Genomic DNA, 23,276 nt, shown 5'->3' with positions numbered 1-23,276 from the left:
TTGTTAAGAAGCAGAAATTACAATATTATTTACTGACATAATCTGAATAACGATAAAATATGGTTCCAAACTTTTCTCATTTTAGTCTTAAGAGCCTAAAACTTACTTTGTCAATAAAGAATTCATTACTTTAAAAAGAACTGAGACAATGACATAAATCATAAATAGTTCATGTTACAAAATGGAAACTTTCAAAATTTACTTTTTATGTGAATTTCTGGCATTGTGACTAAGTAATGTAAAATCCTTAACGCTCGAGATACAAATTTTTACACAAATTTTATTTGAAGGAAATTAAATTCTCGGCATTCATGATGATGTTTAATATTGTCGCCTTATACCTAAACTTGAGCCGGAATTTCTGAGAAAAAATCTTTTGTACTTGGCATAGCTGTTGGATTTATTCAATCCCAAAGCCTTAGCGCCATTGTGTAATCAATACATTATTTATTATATTCAAACATTTTCCAATGAATACGCACAATGAAATGAAATTAAACATTGTAATATGTTGTAATTAATAAAATTCGCACAAGTAATTTATTTACGATCGTGATTAACTTGTAGGAATTGGTTGTCGTATAATTCTATATTCAAATTATATATTTCTAAATAAATCTGTGAAAATATGTATCTAAAATTTTATTTCTTTATATATGCATTTTCTGATTATGTTTGGCAAAATGGCATCGATTTTACATGCTATACAAGTCAGTAAATAATATATATTTATGGTTGAGCTTTTAAGTGGACTGTCATTATTTTAAGGGATGATGAGAAGGTCGGAGGTGGGGGCGATAGAACAGAGTGGCAGACACTAACCTTTTTGATGATGTATGTTTCAACTTTCGCTCGCGCGATATAGTTGTTTTGGGTCACCCGGTTTGTACAATCCCACACTTTGTGACACAGTTTTATGGATTATATGTGAAGGTGTATGAATGATGATGATAATTTATGAATAAGTCTGTATATATTGAGTCAATCACTTAAGTGACGGAAAGCTATTCGAAGCCCGCACGCGTCCGTTGTCGAGATGCAACTGAACTTTGTAGCATCGTCTCTTATGACCCCTAATTGTTTATTGAATGTCTTGTAACAATAACACTGGAGATTAGGAGGTGGGTGAAGAGAAGAGGAGTGGAATGGGACTATAAATTTCCCAACCAATTTTGTTGTATCATAATACTATGACGATTGTTTAATAATGTATAGTCTTTGTCTGATAAAAAACATATTTTTGATGTTATTTTTTTCGGAATGCAGAATAGTATAAAACTATAAAAACTGTTGTCTCATAAATTGTAAAAACAATATATCAATAAATGTGATTCGTTTCTACGTTTTTTTTAAATCGTAAGAGTTGAAATTTTTCCAACACGAGTTCTGGATTCTAAATCTGTCGTAAATTACGATAATTATTAATTGGACAATTTTTACTGTAAACGTTTATTATAAACTTTAAATATATTGTATGTATATTTGTATACAGAGAATGGTACGATAAAATTTAAATATTCAAAGATTTATTATTGTGTACAGATGTATTCGCCTAATTCAATATCAATTAAAAATTAATCCAAAATGTAACCGTACAGGAACTTAAACGGTGCTACATTCTTTTGCTATTTGTATAATGACTTTCGATTATCTTACAACGTTTAACAAATGTTTTTCAGGTTACTAAAAATGACATAACAAAAAAATAATATTTTTTGTATATTTTTAGGAGGATATATCAATGAAGAAATTCGATTTGAGAGTAGCACAAATACATCTATCAGCAGTAAAGGCACAGGTGAGTTCATAAAATATTTTACACATTTATAATATTAACATTTTTCTTTACCACGAAAATTCACATAATATATTTTTTAACATTAAATTTCAAGAATAAGAAATCAAAATGGGCATCTAGGCTGAGTATTAAGATATCTAAATAGTATTTTTATAAACAATAATTGAATGCACGTTTAGAAATTGAATAAAAAAACAACATAATATGAATTTGATGATGCAATGATAGGCAATAGTATAAGCTTAAAATATATATTTTAATAAATATTTTTTTTAATTAAAAAATCAACAGCAAAGCAAGGCGTTATTGATTTTTTTGTATGTAAAAAAATATATTATGTTGCAAACCAAACAATTTCCGTAAGCCCTGAAAATGCCGCAAAAGTGGTAAGGAAAACTTTAAGCCTGCAAATATTTACGAAACGGCTACGTTACCCATATTACTTTATACAATCCGAAGTATTCATAAAGCTCATAGATCGCGGTGGAAGTGTCTTTTGATTATTTTATTTAATATACCTAAACTTAAATAAAATTCTTAATAGCTTATAGTATAGCGTTTACCACTAAGATAAAAAAAAATCATAACAATAACTGATTCAAGTATATCATCAAGATTGGCCATGCAGTCCAAAGTTAGTATTTGCTGCCTTCGAGAAAGTGTACGTATATTACTTCTCGTTGTTGGTCACAAATAGTCTCTACTAACATATCTTCAGGTTATTTCTTGACCGTCATCTTATCTGCAGGTATCTTGATAATTAAGTGTCTTTCCTTTTGATCAGTCAAAATAGACAGATCGTTGTGCAACGCATACCTACATTTCGTTTATGTACCTTCTTGACTACATACCATTTTCATATATTGCACCGAAGACCATACTCAATTTTTTCCTTTCAAAACTATTCAGTTTCCTCTCATCTTTTTATAAGGAACGGCACTCCTGCCTGATAATAATTTTAAATACCTTTGTTTTAGTTTTCTTTAACTGAAGTAATTATAGATTTTAGATGTATCTATAAAATAAAATAAAAAATTTTCATCTTTGCCTCATGATTAAATACTCGTATTTAATAATATATCTAATATAATGTAATAATACGTAAATATTATGCCATATGCCCAAATATATATAGATTTATTATAAGCATCAGGGAACTGAAATACCTAACGGGTAAGGAGAAGCAGGCAACATATGTCTAGTAAGGTAGAATACGGGATAAATTTAAACACATACAAGAATACGGCATACGTCGAATACTGACAACTACTCTCGGTTTATGCATTGACGCTCATTTGTTATTGGTGTATTACACACACTATTGGACGTCTATTAATGCGTGGTTCATTTTCGTAGAACACTCACACTCAATACCCTGCGTCAAAATTTACTGTTTGGTATATAGCCTATCGGAATTCTATTTATTATCTGTTCTGTGGTAAGCATGGTGAGTATAATTTTAACATTCCGATTGACTTAAGTTTTGTACTATTCCATTTTTGCAATACGGATTTCAACTTTCTGCATCTTCAGGCACTATGTGCAATCACCAATGGTAAATTCACACTGACAAAGAATACAGTTAATTTTTGTTTATATAAAATAAATGAATACAATAAAATAAGATAAAAACCTACTAACGTATAAAAAGATTTCTAATATTTCAAATATTTGTGAAATCCCGTAGTAGATACATAAAATAATCACTAATAAGCGCAATAAATTGTCATTACTCGGAAACAGCGGAACTAGGTAACGTATTGGGAATTTATTAAAATTAAAATTGTCACTAAATAGACATACCTACTAAATAACAAATAACCAATGTTAAGTTATAATCCATATTAAGTAAACTGAATGCATTAACCTTGTCAATAAAATGTAGTATGTAGAGTCTACTGTAGACTAAATTTTTGTATATAATTATGATAATGCTATTGAGAAGATAAAAAAACTTATCCTGTAAGTACGTATGTTTATCATATCTTCTTAAACACTAACATGCTGCAATTCAGAGACTTTATATTAAAATATTGCTTTTTATGCCCAGTAGTACCATTAAGAAGTGGTTTCCAACATTCCAACGGTTCAATAGTGTAGTTTTTTGAGTTACGAACGTGTGACAGTAACAAGCGGGAAAGTTACAATTGTTACAAGCATCTTTCTCAAAAGCTCTTACAGGAACACTCTGGCGGCCTCCAAGTATAAATACAAAAGTTCCTTCAGTACAGAGATTGTCAACAATTTTCTTTCAACATTGACAGTCAAAGAATAATAACCTACATAGCCTTATCTCAAAATTAATTGGTGATAGCTAAAAATTAACTCAACGCCTTCACAAACGTAGATTTTATAGCTAAAAAAGAGGCCATCCATGGACTGAAACCATATGCGGTTTAGATCCGTGTGCCATACTAAACTTATGATTTCTGTTCATGAAAATATATTTTCAGTAAGGTAAGTAAGTGTATGGTATAAACGGATACGATCAGATGCTTATAATAAATACTTTGTGAAAATATATTTCCGTGACCAGAAAAGATATAAGCTTAGTATGGCAGACGATTTGAAACCGCATACGGTTTCAGTCCATGGATGGCCTATAAAAGCATGCAATTTAATTCCCGTTGGTAGTTCTAGAAATTATGTCAAATTGTAAAGGCGTCAACAACGATATTTTTATTCCTTGTGAAATATTTTCCTATCTTCTGCCAAACTTGTAAAACGAGATTTCAATACAGTTTGATAAATTTAAATATATATATAAGTTATCATGTGGTCACTATATTATTATCTATGCAAATATTTTACATTCAAACAACAATGTTACAAAAACCTTTTTAGACAGTTATACATTAATATTAATACTATCAACCGAAGGTACTTGATGAAATTTGAATTCTAATGAATTTAAGTTTTGCATTTGAGTGGAACAGAACAAAACTTAAATTCATTAGAAGATATTCATTAACTCGTAGCTGCGATGTACTTCACTAACACGTCACTACCGTACATGAAATATAGTAGTTTTTCAACCAAAATAAGCTTATTGCGATCTACTGGATTCAAATGAGACTTTTTCACCAACGGTGACACGTGTTATTACATTTAAAAATAAAATTAGTATTATTTACAGTGTAATGGAAGACACATTAATAATATTAATATCCCCTACATATAGTACCTATACTTTAATCCAAATGAAACCATGACCATTTTTTTTTTTGAAAATGTTCATTTTCTAGTCAGGTGTTTGAATAATGTAATATTATAATCGAGAAAACATACGTATACTTACTATTTGCATTATTTGATTGCTTTCTTGGCCGGTTGCTAACAACTGATTCGTTTAAAAATGCATGCTCAAAAATTTCCAAGTTTTCCGAGAGATGGACAAGGTGACGACTCTTCAGAATATTTCCTGAGTATCTAGGTCAAATAATAACTCAAAACAGCTAGATGCTTTCCCTTATAAGTGTCTTTATACTAAGTAGGCTTAAGATATTTATACCACATGGTGATAATAATAATTTATTTTTAGTAATCACGAAGACTAAAAATTTGCAGATCACTGGTATAATCGTAATATGAAAGCAACAACAAAAACGTATGTATGCCTATTATAATTTTGTATTCCGTCTTATGCTTTTTGCAAACTCCAGTTAAAGAAGCTACATAGTAAAATCTAGATCACAAAAACAGTATACTATATATAAATTCACACACACACACACACATGTCTTCAATTAATAAGTTCCTGTAAGTTTCTATGCAATGAGCACTAACTTATTATAATAAAAGAGACTACTGTCGAACAAGAACTTCTTGTCCACGTGTTAAAACAGTGAACTAACAATCCCCTTCAGTGCAGTTAATCGCAGTTCCGTTTTCAAATGAGGATCGCCTCCAAATTTATCATTCGATTGTATGCTCCCGTGGTGTACGAATCTATCAATTTACGTAATGTGAAGCTTTTTTATTAAAAAAATATGTCTAAAACGATCAGGAGTGATGTTAGAATTAATATTAGTAAATTTTTGGTTTATTGCGAAGAAGAAAAAGAGTCGCATCTAAAAAGAGAGCCGATACATTATTTAAACACGCCTCTAGCACGCGTTGCCTCCATGACAGATACGTCACTGAGAAGTCTTCTATATGCGAATACAGCAACTTCCTGTTATCGCTGATTTCTTGTTGTCGGACAGTATTCGGTTTCCTCCAGCTCAGCCGATAATCAATCTGGATTTATCCATTACTGGATAAAGACATCCATAAGCTGATTACATTCCTCTCAGTCATGTCTATTGCATTGTTACGTTATTTTTCAGAACTTAACCCATCAATCCAATGGCATGTAGATCTACGTTGCGAACGTTTTCTACCGATAAGGTACCACTGGATAACTTGACATGTCCAGCAATTTCTCATATTCGAGCAATATAACGATCTATCCAATGTTAATTTGATGTTTTTTGTAAATTGTATTACATCGTATAGAACATTGTTTGTTCCGTTCATTATTCTAACACATTATACCCACCATGCATCCATCCATACTGCGTACCTGAAGTTTCTGATCTACATATAGCCGATAATATATGGGCCAATATTTTCAGTTGTTAAAATATCATAATCTCATTGTAAAGTAAACAACTTACATTTATAATTTTATCAATTATACTATTATGATTAAATTACTATTAAATTATTTTTTTTGAAATAATATTTTTTTATCATCCAAAAAAAATTTTGGAGTCATATAAGAAAATGGCGTCAGGGGGACAAGGTATAACTCGGAGCTCTGTCGCCTGATAAAGGAGACAAGAATAATGCAATGTGTTTTTACTTTTTATGTTAATTTATAGACAACTTATATTTTTTTAATTTAATACTGAATATACAAAATATTAGACTTTTTATTTCAAAAAAACATAATCTTTAAAAAAAAAACCCCAATAAACATACATATTAGAAAAATACTAGACTAGAAAAAAATTGAACCGAGTGGGACATGTATTACATTTTTAAAGAAACTTTAGGCTTACACAATCTTTGATGGAGGTAAGAATTTATACCCCATGTAAAATGTCCTAGGGAGAGAAGACCCTTTGTATTTATATTATATAAAGTACTCTCCATCACACATTGCAAAAGTTTCCACCCCGAAGTTTGCGGCAAGTTGATAGTATAATATATAATTATGCGAGAGCGTCATACTCGAAGCGAGGCCCACATTGATAAATTGATTCCCAAATGTCAAGCGATCAGACACTTCACGTTGATGGGTCACAAACGAAACTGAGCCTCTAGATAGAAAGGTTAGCCGCAAATTACTTTAATTAAAATACAGCATCATATTAATTAATTTGTTTAATCGTTTAACGGCGAAAACACGTTATTATAAAGTTCGTTATTTTGTGTGAACATGAAATTTAATGAGATTTATTTTGAGCCCTTCAGTGGAATAAATAATTCTCACAGCGCTTGTCTCTAAAACCGTGAATTCAGATTCGAATACCGCACCTATATAAAAAAAAATATCATGATCATTAGATCCATAATCCTTGACCGCCTCCAAGATATTTTCCAGATTATGTGTGGCAGTGGCGAAGGGTGGTTTTTGGAAAAAGATAGGCTGTGGAGACTGAGAACAAGAGCATACACATATTATGAATCTATAGGATATACATATTTATACAAATATAGAGTTAAAGTGAGTTATTAAAAAAAAACAATTTGGTTGTTTTTCAGCTACGCCAATGATGATATCTAATAATCTTTATCAATATATTTTACTGTTGCATTATGACCCACTTAGTACTAAACGGTTATTCGACGTGACTCAAATATATATTAGTGTTAATTTAAGTTTTAAAAATGCTAATACGATTAGTAAAAGTGTACATGGAAGTACACCGAGTGAACGAATATAGGCCCTATTAAAAAAAACTTCAAACAACATTGACCTAAACTCCCCCTCATGTAAGTAGGATATATCAATATCCAAAGCGATTTGAACTCAGTTATTGCTCTCCCCAATAGGTATTACCAATGGCAGGCTAGTTCTGTATCTTTGGGAAAATAATAGATGCTCCCAATTTCTAAGGGGGAGACACATGTCTATACTACAAGGAATTGCGAAATTTCTATTTACACCGCGTACAAGTCGTAAAAACTATGTTGCCTAAATATAGATATCTTCTAAATTTTAGTAAGCATTCCTAAGAGAAATTCAATCGAATATAGCCACGAATAGTATACCTCCATATAGCCTCAAGTAAAGTAGTCTCAAAGTAGTCCCTCACTGTCAGAAGGCCGTAAATTAACTGATGGGTGGCAGACAATATTCCCACTCTCAAACATATATTATAAATTAAATATTTTTTTATTCAACAAATATTTAAGAATGTAACATTCTAATTATTGAACATACATGATTTTTAAAACACTTCTGAGAAAATATATTATAGAAAAAATCTTTTTGAAATTTTGAATACAAAAGCCGATCGCCAATAGTAGCTCAATTTGGAAAGCGCTTCAGAGAATATTCAAAGCCATTAGTTAAAAATTGTTGCAATTAACTATGACGCTATTTATTAATTGAGTTAGCATTTACTTGGTAGAATTCCAAGGTTTTTAAAAAAGGTTTATCAATAGTTATTTCGGTTGTAACACCATTATCAAGACTATTCAGATAGGCCGTTTGCCTTTGCTTAAATACTATACGTGTATATATAGAGACAGAATACATTTTCTTATTCGTTCCAGCAATATTATGAATTTGTACACTTATTATTAATTGTAATATTATTAATACTTTGAAAACCGTAAGTGTGTTTTTTAAATGGATATCTATTGGTTATTTATTGACATTATTAATCAATTAAAATATTATTAGTATAATTGTCTTAATCGTGTGTTTAAATTATATTTAATAGTGGCGACGAATGCATTACCAAATTTTCATTAATTATGTGATTATGTGATTAATTGTGTGAATCACATAATTAATGAAAATTTAGTAATGCATTCGTCGCTGATGATGGCGATCACTAAAATTACCGGTTTTTTCAACAATCCCTTACCACCTTGAGAGATCATTGCGCATTCTTGATAATGTTACGACCTCTATCCTACTACATTAAGTATACATACTATATTATAAACAATACTATGTACTAAAATAATACAGTGTGTTAATTTCCACTGTGGAGGCCCATGCGTTTCGCTTAGAAGGGAAATGATATTTGTTTACTAAAATAACATATGCATAGATACTAGAATTAATTGCTAATGCTTTGTTTTCCACCCGTTCATTAAAATGCTCTGTATCACACGATACATTGAAGGTATCAACTAGAGCTGTCGATAAATTAAGTACCGCGCGAAATAAATAAAGTAAAAACCGCCGCCTGGCATCCGTGGAAAAGTAAATCCTATGAATTTAAAATGAGCTCGGGCTGACATACATATCCTGCACACGTTCAGAAGGTGAGCGCCGAGCAGTAAGCACCGTGGGTAACGGCGCTGGCAGTAACTCGGCCGAGTAGACCTTAAACCCCCGGCCATGTTGAATAATTGCATGTATAAACAAAGTCAAACAGTAACAGGGTTACTGACAAGACGTGAAAGTTGTATTTAAGAGCATAAGTCACTGGAACAGTACACTCGCTTGATGACTATTTAAACGAGCAACCTTTACTTCAATAGTAAATGGCAATGTAGTCACATAAAGTATTTGAATTTTTCTTCTTTCAAAATTTCCATAAGCTTTTGTTTTTGTTTACTTTCACCCCTTGAAGGTTTTTGGTTGAGTTGCTTTTAAAATTTACATTACCTACTTATAAATCAAACATTTGGGTTGAGTTGTTTTCACAAAAGTAAAATATATTTTGGTCAAAAACGCGTCTACATACAATATTCCAAACAACTATACTGTACTAAAACAAAAAAATCTATTTCATTATTCAACCAGAATTTATAGTAGGTAGGTACTATTTTTTTTATTTTACAGCCAAGTTTTTTTTATATTGGTCAAATCATTGATTTACCGTATGGCGTATATGATATGATTTGACTATTTGAGTTACCCCATCTCCACCCGCCATGTATATGAGGCCGCGATTTGTGCACGGCCGCCTTCCGTGACGCTATAAACGTGTCAGAATGAAAAGATTTTGGCGCCACGCTTACTTGTCCTGAAACGAACACTGTAAGAACAAGCATGAGCATAGCAAAAAAATTCTCATTATGTCAAATATATAGGTACAAAAAAAAAATCTTTTACTTCATTTAATTAAAATACTTAAATACTAAATCCTAAATATTAATTTACGACTGTAATTTTATTACTTACTTATATGATTTTGTGGAAAATGTAAAATAGTCAATACGCTGTATATGTGATAACTTTGAATGATTTAAACGAAATCCATTTCATTTTATATAATTCTTTTTAGAAATACTATAATTTTTATATCTTCGTATATTCTATCACCATAGAAAAGTTGTCATCACTGTTGCCCTTTCTCTTATATACGAATATATTCAATATATTATCGAATAAAGATTAAATACCTGTCAAACAATTAGTATAAAATATTATAACGTTAAAGATGACATAAATATTTTTACTACGACTGTGATAAACACAAATAATCGCACAATGCAAAATGTGTGTTTAATAAATAATACAAAAATATATTTAATTTTAACTCACATATTGACACGATAATATCTGGCATCAAAAATTTTAACAAAATTAATGCATCTTGTAATATTCTTTGTTATGGCATATAAACTTACAGTGACATCTATCGTGAATATAATTGCTTTTCTGGAGGAAACTTCGCTCCGAAAATTGGTTTGCGTCTAGACTAATGCAAGTCATCTAACGGTGTACTTTGAATACTCATTGCTACAGCTGTATTTTTTATAACATCATTGTTTGCCAGATAGATTTATGATTTTCAGTCTTTTGCAATTTTATAATATAATATATATTATAGGTATAATATTGGTTTGCATTAAATCTTTTGATATTTATCAAAATTGATAGTGATAACACTTTTTTAAAAACATAATTAGGTACCTACCTAATTATATAATATGATGTCAAATTCACTGCATATTAAAATAATTATTATTTACAATAAATATGTTTATAATTGGCATTCCAAAATTAATTATTTGTATTATAACGTGTCATAAATTATTAAAACATTATTTTCGAACGCAGTATCTACATATTTATTTATAATATACTTAATAGTTTCTTTAGTCAATTTTATTCATGGTGAAAATGCATTGTAATAATAATTTTAATAAAACACATTTTTTTGTATTAAATCCGCTTTTTATATTAAATAATTTTACTGGTTTCTTCTACCTCAGAAAGACGAAACCGGTAAAAGTGTATTCAGTACAAAAAAAACTGTGTTTTAGTAAAATTATGTATGCAATAGTAGATATTATAACTATTTTTATATTATTCGTTTAATTAATTACAATAATGTAATATTAGTAGTAAGTTTTAAATTCTACATAATTCTTTTAGTCTATTGTTATGTCGGTTGACATGCTATAACTAATAATATGAATCAAATCTCTTAGTTATACCTAATCAAAATAATTCGAATGCGTAGTATAGATTATAGAACATATTACGTAGTTAAATTTATTTTAGTAAGTATTAGAAAAATGTTCTTCGATTATTTAGTATACCAATCTGGAATATCAGAATAATATTTGTATTCCTTTATTTAAAATCATTACAAGCTCTCTTATGAATTATGTATAGTGATGGTGTAATACGACAAACTTCCAGATCGGGATAACACTGATATATCGGAAAATATATCGGTAGTTAATTATTAATGTGAATGAGTGGGAAGTTCCATTCAGCAACAGGGCGCGACAAGGCAAGCCTGAATGCATTAGCGATGCAAGATGCGCCAAAGCTCACGTAGCCGCTGCGGCGTCTCGGCACTCCAGCGTTGGCGTCGGAAAACGAGGTTTCGGTTGGACCGCTCCGCCAACATGGACGCCGCGCCTGCGCGAAGCACGCTCACTCGGAACACATCGATAGAAGCAGTCAGTAGCGACTCGAAGATGTCTCATGGCTATTTTTTATGTTCGTAATTAACAAATCATTTTATTTAAGTATTCAAATGCATATCTTTTTTTTCTATATGGTTTGTATGCTAGGCAAGCGGTCCCTAAAATCTTAAAATATTAGGCAAAAATAATCAGTCCATATATATTTTAATTTCCCAAAACCATGTTTTATAAAAAATCATAAAAAAATCTTTCATGATTCAAAAACTACTTGTCCGCAGATACTTTCAGATATATTTTTTCAATGGTTATAAGTATGTTGAAGCACAAAATAATATGCCTATTATTCTTAGTTACTTTACCTTATTTTCAACTTATTAGATTTCATAATATAACAAAAAAATATCGTAATGTACGTATGTGAAATTAGATACTTTTTTATTTTGAGATTTAAAAAAATGTATATAAAAAGTTTTAAAAAATATATATGGAGGCCCAGTTAGTTAAACCCACTCCTTCTTATAACACACATACATAACTACCTCAAAGATATAGATTTTTCATACCAAATGTGATTTGAACCTACGTATCACAGTCGAAGCGGAGAGCTTTACTGATGTGGATACAATTTCACATTTTTCCGAAATTTTTGAACATTTTACTATTGAGATGTTATTTCAAATATCCATTTTAACGGTTTAATTCAAATAATATATTTGAATTCAATAAGTTATGTAATAGAAAAAATAATATTATTCATTATGCAAAAATATGACATATATGTATATTGAATTTAATCGTTCATTATCAAACATTTACAATTTACATTATTATACAATAAAAATGGAAAAAAAAAATAATTTATAAAAAATATTAAGTGCTTAATTTTGTATATATATCTAGATAAAAAAAACTACAAAAAAAATATCATATTTAAGTATTCCTTTAAAAAAAAAATTTTAATTTCGATAACGTGAATGAACATACCAATACTTCAACACTTTCAAACTTACTCCATCAAACACATGACGTAATTGTTTGCATTGAAATGTCATACAAAATATAATATTTTAACAAAATGTCAGTTGACACTATAATAATATATACAAATTAATTATTCATGTTATCAATCAATATCAATAATCAATCTCTATGTTTTATCATTCATACTATCAAAAATTTTCCTACTCAATTTTTGTATGACAGAATACTTTACTTTGCGGGTGCGAAGCTTAGGAATGTGACAGACTTTCTATTAAACACTTGAGTTCTATCGGTATATAGTGTAAACCAAATGCGAGTTGGCAAACTGGTAATAGTTTACATAAATATTGTTTTTTTTTTAAATATAAAATATATTTGTTTATGATATACCTACTCATATTTTTGTCATCTGCTTTGTGAATAAGACTTATAATAACTACTTACCAAATCTGCAGTAACAAAAAATATATAAATTGAATGTATTCAAAAAAAATACACCGCAAACAGAAAATACATAACGTTGATTAAATGCATATAATGTTGATTTTCTTCAATCAACGTGTGTATTTGTATCCAGTGCATCAAGCCCTCGACCAAAAAGGATACGTCTTACGGGAGAACGCAATATATTATTGTGCCGTTATTAATGTAGGTACTTACGTTACTGTTGTTATCATAATTTTGGTTTCTGTTATGAATTAACGTACATGTGAATTGGGTCTAATAGATATAATAATTACGGCACAAAATCTGTATATCATTAATTTTCAGAAAATTTTGAGATAAGTACAAATTTTATGGTTTGCATTTCCGGAATTCTAATTTTTGTATTTAAAATGCTGGAATTCCAAGGCTTTGAGAATAGTTATCATATCACTTTAATGTGAACTAACTTAGCCTTGTGAACTATAGGTATGTACCTTAAATAAAATGGTGTTTTCTACGAATTTTCATTCAACTCCTTATATCTACATCATATCGTTTCCTGGTTTTTATGTGAAAATTATAATCTCTTTCATATTTTGACAGTTCGTTGTTGTTAATTATTTAAAATCCTGATAAAAATTGTTCCTTTCATCGTGATACTGAGATCATTATCTTTATAGTGAGAAGCTTTCTGTCGTGATACACACGTAGGCACTAATTTTTCATCCAGGACTCCATGCTCAATTTGTCGTGAGGTCACAACGCATTACTTACCTAGGACCTAGGTGATTGTCTCATACTTGAAAATTCTGACGGAATTCAATTTATTCATACTATTATATTAGACGGTGGAACGGAACTTTTAATTCATATTATTACCACGTTTTTATTAGCTCGTATTCTTGTTTGTCCAAGATTCGTATTGGACGATTGAAGATTTTTAACTAACTTCCCGGCTAGCTATACATTTGAAACTTTTAGAATATATCAGAACACGACGAAAATTCATTATTTTAATACTTTTAGCCATCTTTAAGCAAATTGAATTTATTTTCAGTTAATTATGTTTTGTATGGAAAGTTATTTCGGAAAAAAAAATCGTAAAAAGTAAAATACTATTATTGGTTGCTAAGGGAGTCCTATCAACTAAATTATTAATATATACGTGCGTTACTATGGAAATCAATATGAAATGTCATAATGACATTTCAGTATTCTATATTTATTCAGTATTTCTATCAAGTACAAATAAAATTATTTATTAATAAATGAATTGTCAAGTTTATATGATTCAACAGAAAATTTAAAAACGTGCTATATAAAAAGTTCTTTTTATCTTGTAATTATTTTTAATAAGTTCGTGTAATCTAATTTATTGGATAATTATTACCTTGTATTGTATACAATTTGTGATTTAATATTTTTTTTTAATTATGGAAGACGGTGTGGAGTATAACAGATAGACGTTTATTTATATGGTAATAATATAAAATCGAGATCAATCCCTTCCACGGACGCCTGTGTTTATCTGCAACGGCGGAGGCAGACGATCCCATCAGTGACGCAGGCAGCTCTCGTTACGTCGCGATCGTCTCCCGATGGCCTCACCAGCCCTCCTAGCCCATTCACAAATCTCCCTCAAATGTACCGAGATCCTTTGTTTACATATCCCATGACACCATTCGCCGAACGAAAATATTACCAAAATCGCGCTCGGTAACGACCATTTATCACGCGATTCGTTCTCTTTTAACCGGTTGTCGATGTACAAAATAATATCAATTCTTTTCGGATGCGTTCTAGAATAAGACAACCATATATCATTAAATAATCAAGTGAGCGATATCAAATAATATCAATATCATTTTCTGTGAAAGCATATTTTAATATTACAAATAAATACCTCTAGTTAATAAAATTATTATTATACGTGCTGTGTTCAATATTCCCAACATTTATATGACATTGGTGCTTTTGAAAAACATTGTGAACTATTAAAAGGATCTGTGATTTTTAGAGTGAGGTATTTTTTAACAATTTTCATTGAACAGTTTATCGAATAAAGTCATTTTAATTCTAACAAAATATTTCAAAAATCGTTATGGGCTGGGTGTCACTTCGAACGCATTTGGTAAGCATTTTTGTTTTCATTATTTACTAAAAACTTATTCCTAACAAATATAATAGTTATCTCGCTAGCTATTTTATTTTTATTACATGACTATCTTAAAACATCTTTTTAGAAATATGTGGGTAGGCGACCGTATATTATGCAGCTTTTCTAACGAAATAACAATTAATATGATCGATAATAATCACGGATTTCAATGTTAAGTATATACATTCCAAAATCATAATTAAAATACAATGAATGCATAAAATAAAAAATATTGTTTAGTAGGTACATAATGTTTGTTATCTACGCCTTTCAGTTATGTTCTGTGTTAAGTTTACTAGCTTCTCTATTTCATTTAACGTATATAAAATACAACAAAGTTTTATGGTGAAATATGACATGGGAAATGTCTCACCTGGCACGCAAATAAAGGTTCTTCAGTCTTAAGGCAAGGTTGTACAGATGCCCTTGAATTTTATCGATAAGCTTTTATATGCTAACGTATTTTCTTAGTTATACGACTGAAATGAATAAAAGATACATAATGGATTGCATCGTATAATTATCACATCAGAAAAGTAGACGTGTATTATACTTATTTCAGTTGTAGGTACAATCTCCATTTTAATTTTAATATTCGGAATCGCCGTTTCATAGTGAACCGTTTGTGTTTTCTTGATATTACAGTCATGGTAATAATATGGTAATAATGGAAAAATTACCACTACGGACGATTGGTGCACATTGCAATTTTTTATTTAACAGATTACGCTAAATTTTCATTTTTTTATACACCCTTAGCAATATTTTAGTAATAAAAGTATTAGTACCTATTACTGTATTACGTATAAAATATTGTAACATATCACCATATTATAGTTAATATATAAATAAAGTTCTATGAAAAATTCATAGCAAACCATTATTTTCACTATGTTTTAGTAAACATATGACTGTAAACAACTATTTTCATCGATAAATTATTACAAATAGATAGTAAACATCGCCAATGTATTGATTTGATTGAAATATGTGTAGCATTTTCTTATAAATTGTGTTTTCAATTATCTTCAATTGAAATCCGTGAATAAATAAATTAACACCACACGAACAACAAAAATATCTGATTGAATTGTAAATTTAGAAAATAATTGTTCTACATATTATTTTTTAGTAAATTTTTACAATAAACCAGCGATGAAAAACTTAGTTAAAGCTATTTTAGTTTTTTATTTTATTTCCGTGACGGCTGAACATTTTTTTCAAGATATAATTTAACACATTTGTATAAGAAAGTTCGCTAGCCCTGATATTATTTTATTATTTTTTTAAATATGAAGAGTTATTTATTTTACACATTTGTAATTATCAATTTAATCCTGAATTACCGAACCTGAACCGATCGTTATTATAAATATTTCGTCCAATTTAATTGGATTATTGCAAATGCAGCCTGTGTCAGTATTTTTTAGCATTATTGTATGTAGTATATATTTCATTCAATTTAATAATGATCAGGACCGGTTTCGACCGCTTCAATGAGACATCGTCTGATGTTATCTTTAATAAATATTTTTCTAGTATAAATAAAATTGTATTTTTTGTATCAGTTGACGATGTTCCGGTTACGATTACAATTGAAGCGAACGATGCCGTTCCTGATTATTATTAACCTTAGTGAAATAAGAACCTTCTACATATTGTACTGTTTTATTAGACTGTTTTACCATTATTAATATTGACAGTTCATAGTACTAAAGTAATATTTGTTAATTAACTATTTTTTTGTTCAAAAAAAAATAGTTAATTAAAAATTATTACCAAGTTCAAGTAAGTTACAATAAAAAATCTTGGAGTAATCCGTGACATCAGTTAGTTATTAAAGTAATACCTACTTTGATTTAAAATACAAAAACCGATCGCCAATAGTACCTCAATTTGGAAAGCGCTTCAATGAATATTAAAATGCATTATTGAACACACATAACTCGAAAACACCTCAGATACCTACCCACTAGAAAAAATCATATTTGAAAAAAATACGAACCTCGTTTTCAAATATTATTTTTTCTAGTGGCTATGTATCTGAGGTGTTTTCAATTTATTTATGTTCAATATATGAAATGTAACATTCTCAAAATCTTGTGAATTATTCGTTGAATAAAAGAAATATTTGATTAAAGGCCATTATTTAAAATTTGTCGCAATTAAGTATGACTCCTTTAGCATAGTTGTATATGTGCGTGGGCGCGATACCCAAGTGATACAGGTTCGATCCTGCGGGGTGTCTTACTTTTTTCAAAAAGATTTTTTCTATTGGTAATGTATAATATATTTTCTCAGAAGTGTTTACAAAATTAAATATGTTTAATATTTAATAATAAATTAGACACTTTTTTTATTAATTGGTACGTAGGTATCACATAAATAATACGTAGCCTGTTTTTATGTCAAATGTGTATATTTCAATCACAATTTGACCTGTTTTGTCGCAAACCTTTCCTTTCTAGATAGCATTTTTACGACAATATAATTCGCTTTGACACAATAATAAAATTAAAAGCAACCTTGCTGTGAATGTGGGTCGGAAACATTCAATGAAACTACACACGACCAAGGACGCTTTGTAAAAAAATACTTTGATCTTCGTTTCTGTTAGTGATTTGCTTTATTGTTTTTTTAAACACTTTATACCAAGTTATTATTTCAAATGTTTTTTTTTATATTTCAACGAGATCTATTATAACTGACAAAAACATATTACTTACATAGTAAAGTTAATCTAAAATGTAGTAATCTTTTCAAACATCTAACAGTATTAATTAATTTATTTAAATATGCAAATCTATTAAGCTAATAGATACTGAGGAAATAGTGGATTAATCCAGGAATCCTCAAACTACGGTCCGCAGGCCAAATGCGTCCCACGAGCGCACAAAGCCGGCCCCCAACCTTCATATTTTATTTTTACCTTTACACGATTTTCAGCTGCTTCTTTAAATATCGCGTCGAACCAAACTTAAATTGGAGCATTTTTTTTAATGTATTAGTCTCAAAGGAAGGTAAAATTAAATGGTCATACACACGTACATTTAAGAAAACAACAGTATTTAAATTATTTTTAAAAAAATTAAGATAAAACAAACTAAAAATAACGCCTTGGCTCTGTCCGCTTTCAAAAAATTGTCAATGTGTGTAGCCCAAGAATGAAAAAGTTTGGATACTCCTAAATTAATCTACCGTCTCGACTCAATCAATTAGACTTATTTGGTTTAAAAACATTCCCGGTAAGCGAAATATATGAATCCAATTGTATTCAAGATATTTCTAATGTATGGTAGGTATGTTTCCGAGGCTTTTCAAATTTATACATCTAAAATAAATATTGTAATTACAATGGACGACAAAATTAAATAAACAAGTTTAAATATATATATATATATATATCTACATACATATTACCTAAATTTAAATCAGGGCTTCGAACCATCACTGAACTGAAAACCAGAAAAACCGTTATTTTCGTCGGAAAGAAAACCGGAAGCGAACCGAAAAACAATTTCAGTTTTTTCGGTTCGGTTTTTCATTTGAAATGTGTGCGTCAAATTCAAGGCGCAAAGAAATCATTCATGATCGTGTGACATATCTCGACATAATTCTCATAAATTATAATATATTATAAAAAATATATATATATATATACATGACTATGGCAGTACGGTGCACCATAACCATTGGTTTCAGAGCATGGCACCGGGCTATCATACATAAAATGTTCTAAATTATGGTACAAAATAAATTGTAATACAAATAAAAACATTTAAAAATTAATCACTCGGAGCTGAACCGAAAACCGGACAAACCGTTATTTTTGTCGGAACAAGAACCGGAACCAAACCGATATATATATTTTTACTTGAACCGGAACGAAAAACGAAACGATAAAAAAATAACGGATCGAAGCCCTGATTAAATATTATGTTCGCAATAATTGTTATCATTCTAGTGCTTAATTCTAACACTTGGAATAGAACATGAATATATGTTTTTGAAATATAAAAGTTCATGCACATTAATACATACTTACCTTAATATATAATTACTATGTGTAAAAACATACCAATTTGGCTCTCCTGTAAAGTATACCTCTCGCATATACTTACAGTTTACTTTATAATACCTACATAATAATACAAAAAAACGCTATTATCTATGAAACTCTAAAACTTATAGCTATCATAATATATTAGGTAAATATGTATGAATTCTAATGATTTGCGTCAGTATTTAATAAGGCTTTACAGCGTACAAGCTGTTTTAAAACGTGAAAAGGCGTAAAGAAATTGAGAATGATATCAAACAAAGCCAACGTTGTTTTTCGCAATTAATCACGTTAATTAAAAAAGGGGAAACTTCAAAGGAATAAAAATTTCAATAGTAATTTCCACATTGAAACACACCTTTATTGCACCGGCCGACCTCACTCTGCTACGCGTGCGATCGCTTTACGTAAGGTCCGTCCAACTTTGTTTGGCCACGTCGCCATGGTTACAGACTCTTCCATTCCTCGGGTCACGTGGACAGCTGATCCAACCCCGTGAGCTCAGTCAACTACAGTCCGAGTGGATGAACATGCGGTCCTTAGTCCACTGAGGCACTTGCCGGGGAAAGTTCACACATCCGTCCAAGCACAGAGCTTTTCAAAAGCTCTACGTCACAGTCGCGATACGTTTATCAAATAGTCACTACATAGTCTGAATATATACAGTGTTTTTTCTAACAAGTCTTTGTGTAAAGTTTTCCATTTATTTTACATCGGAGTTATTGATAAGTTTCAAGAAAAATAAGACTATTTTTAAATCAGTATTAATTAATTCTAACAAATTTTACATCATTAAATTAAGTTCAGTGCTCAGTTTTACAACAATACTTTAATCACACACAGCGATTTTATTTCGAATACATAATAATTGTTATCATTAAATACTGACTAATATTGTCACAGCACCACATTGTTTTTGAATGTGTTATGTTATTTGAATTGAAATGTATTGGAATCATTTGAAGTGCTTTACACAGCAACGAATAGTCGATAGGATTAAATCAGATTTATTTTAATACTGAGTTACATCTAAAAATAATATATCAATCTTATTTGAAATTTAGTTTTAATAATAACGGATTTAAAGCTTACTATTAGTTATATAATACATCAATTTAATTACAGGTACTGCTAGGTGAAAACTTAACAAAATTCAAAAAACAAACAGTCAATTTGGTATCAAGTGCCTACAACTTTACCACAAATTGTCCTGCTCATATTATACCGTATTTACAAATTTTGTACTTTTAATCATTTTATAAAACATTTCAATAGTTTTTTACATTTTTTATAATAATTTTATTATAAAATTAAAGTGTTAAGTCACTGTTATACGTCTTAAGATAGTCATTAACGAATTCATCATTGCGTCGAATAAAGTAAACCTCAACGAAGTGTTCAGGCGCTCCGCCATGGATATAGTTTATAAACTGCACTACTTAATGCTCTCCCAAAAGACTGATCTCCTGAACCAAGGTCGAGGGGATCGCTCCAAGAGGCTTCGAAGACACAGCAGCTTTCCTGAGCGCAGAGATTCGAGAACAGGTCCTGCAATAGCCAACGTCTACAACATGACAGGCAGCGTGAGTTGATATAGTAGAAATAATAATTCCAGCAAATGTAATATCTCAATATTTTTTCTGTATTTTCAATAACTAGATACTACCCATTTATCGATACTTTAATTTTACTAGGAGGTTCTGTAATATGTAAAGACTGGTAATAATTGGTAGTTACCCAAAAATAGTAATATTTTAAAATACCATTTTTTACACCAACCCAACTCACTACCCATACAATTTAAAAAATATATATTTTAGGTACAAGGAATACGATATAAGAATAATTATGTTTTTCATTGTTTAAAATAGTATTTCCGATTGAAATAATTTAATAGTTTTGTTGACTGGGACAATTAAAAAATATTTAATGGTTGTTGTACTTATAATACATTTAACTACAATTTTATTGTATGCCACGACCCATAGAATTAAAAGTAATTTGCCTTTGTTTAAAGCTTTACCCACGTATGTTACCAAATGTAGAGCTCTGTTAAAATGTACATAAATATACGTATGACATATAGATATATATATATAAAATATTCTACTATTTTATTTATTTCATCTTCATAATCATCATAAATTGTGCTACAGTCCAAATAGAGTCATGGCCTCCGTTGCTCCTCTCCAGTCGATCAACAGCAGTAGCTCCTTGATACTCTTCCCCGCAATATCTTCCTAGTGAATTCTTTATCGTACATGAGGTCTTTCCCCCTCAGTGGCATCCATGAAGCATTTTGGGATTTATTCATACTTTCCCTTCTACATCAATCAGAGCATTTTAATATGTATTTAACGTCGCGGATGTTGGTGTAGATTATGCATTTATCATTAAATAGAATTCTCTTGTTCATTAATTGCCATAAATTTATTCCAGGATTCCTTCTAATGTATAATTTTAAAATATTTTAACGGTTTTCCATATTCAGCCGGACGTTATATCGCATATTTTAGTATTATAATATGGTAATAATAAAATTCACTCATTCTGCTAAGAGGACCTCATGTCACGTAGTTTAGTTACTGTTTAAACATATACCTTCGAAATTCTTAATAAAAAAATATTTGGCTAAACAGTAAAAGATATATAGTAAATTTTTGTAAATATTTCATTTAAAATTAGATATCTTTAAACCATACAAAATATTAATTTAAATACTACAGAATAATATGTCGTACTAGTACTTAGCCAGGACCGATTTTGTCATTTCATAGGGATATTGTCAATAAAATAATTAATAAATTAAATTAAATAATAAAAACGACATATAATACAATCAAATAAAATTTTAAAGCTTGGCAATAATAATCAATAATTTACTAACTCCGAGTTGTATGACTCCAACTAATGGAATACTATAATATACGTTTTGACCATTAAAAAAATAAAGTATTGTTATTTTTAGCCCAAATCATTCAACCTACCTATAAGTGCTTTATTATTTTCTATCAACGATACAAAAGCGCTTACAAAATCTACACACACATACATGTTTACTTAATTAAAATTTCATTTCATTCGGTGATTTTGACATGTTGTTCGTAATTTGTTATTTACTCACTCTCTTGTTGGTGAAACTAAAAGGACTCGAATAATAATGATTATAATAATAAGGGTTTTGACATTTTAGGCAATAATTTATTGTAACAGTAAAATATAGTATTAAAAGTTACTTGCAGAAGGCCAACACAGATAAATGGGTCCATTTCGAAAAACTGTCTATAAGAATTTGATATTGATTTTTTAAGGAAGAAAGTGCCACTGATTTTCGCATTTACCTCGCGCTTTTTCAAATACATACCACCCAATTACTCCAACGATGAACACCTGCCCTTATAGTTATAGTTATTGTGGGTATTTAATTTTTGTGGTATAACGGTTATAATTATTAATATGATGACTGTTAATGTCCGTTTGTGTCATCCATGTCTTTTAGGCATGCTTAGTCAGAATATTAAGACAAACATCGGATTTCCCAGATGATTGCAACAATTTATAAGTCTTCTACTGACACATACTTTGCGTGTCATGGAATACGGAGTGGAAAATATTTATAAATTCGAACTATCGTTTTTGATCAGAAAATAAAGGGCCATCGGACATTGTTGCCAGTATGACCAATTTTACTGTACTTTAACATATTGTCAGCGAAAGGATTTCATCTCTATGTTGGATTGACAGCTTTTCTTTCTATTTGTGCTTTTCTATCATTTTTTTCTTTTACTCTACCG

The 23,276-nt window shown here is 29.8% G+C and overlaps 1 protein-coding gene across 1 annotated transcript in view; it reads left to right on the top strand.

Moving 5' to 3' along the window:
* Positions 1–23,276, top strand: part of Stacl (SH3 and cysteine-rich domain-containing protein) — a 324,840-nt gene that overhangs the window by 266,503 nt on the left and 35,061 nt on the right. The window contains exon 11 of the mRNA XM_085952491.1: positions 1,730–1,798. Coding sequence (XP_085808617.1) covers positions 1,730–1,798 — 69 coding nt within the window. The remainder of the gene's footprint in view (positions 1–1,729; positions 1,799–23,276) is intronic.

The sequence above is a fragment of the Rhyacophila brunnea genome, unplaced genomic scaffold (genome assembly GCF_057557595.1).
Source record: "Rhyacophila brunnea isolate RB1 unplaced genomic scaffold, BYU_Rbru_1.0 scaffold_3, whole genome shotgun sequence".
Lineage (NCBI taxonomy): Eukaryota > Metazoa > Arthropoda > Insecta > Trichoptera > Rhyacophilidae > Rhyacophila > Rhyacophila brunnea.
This window is presented reverse-complemented; position numbering and strand designations above follow the sequence as displayed.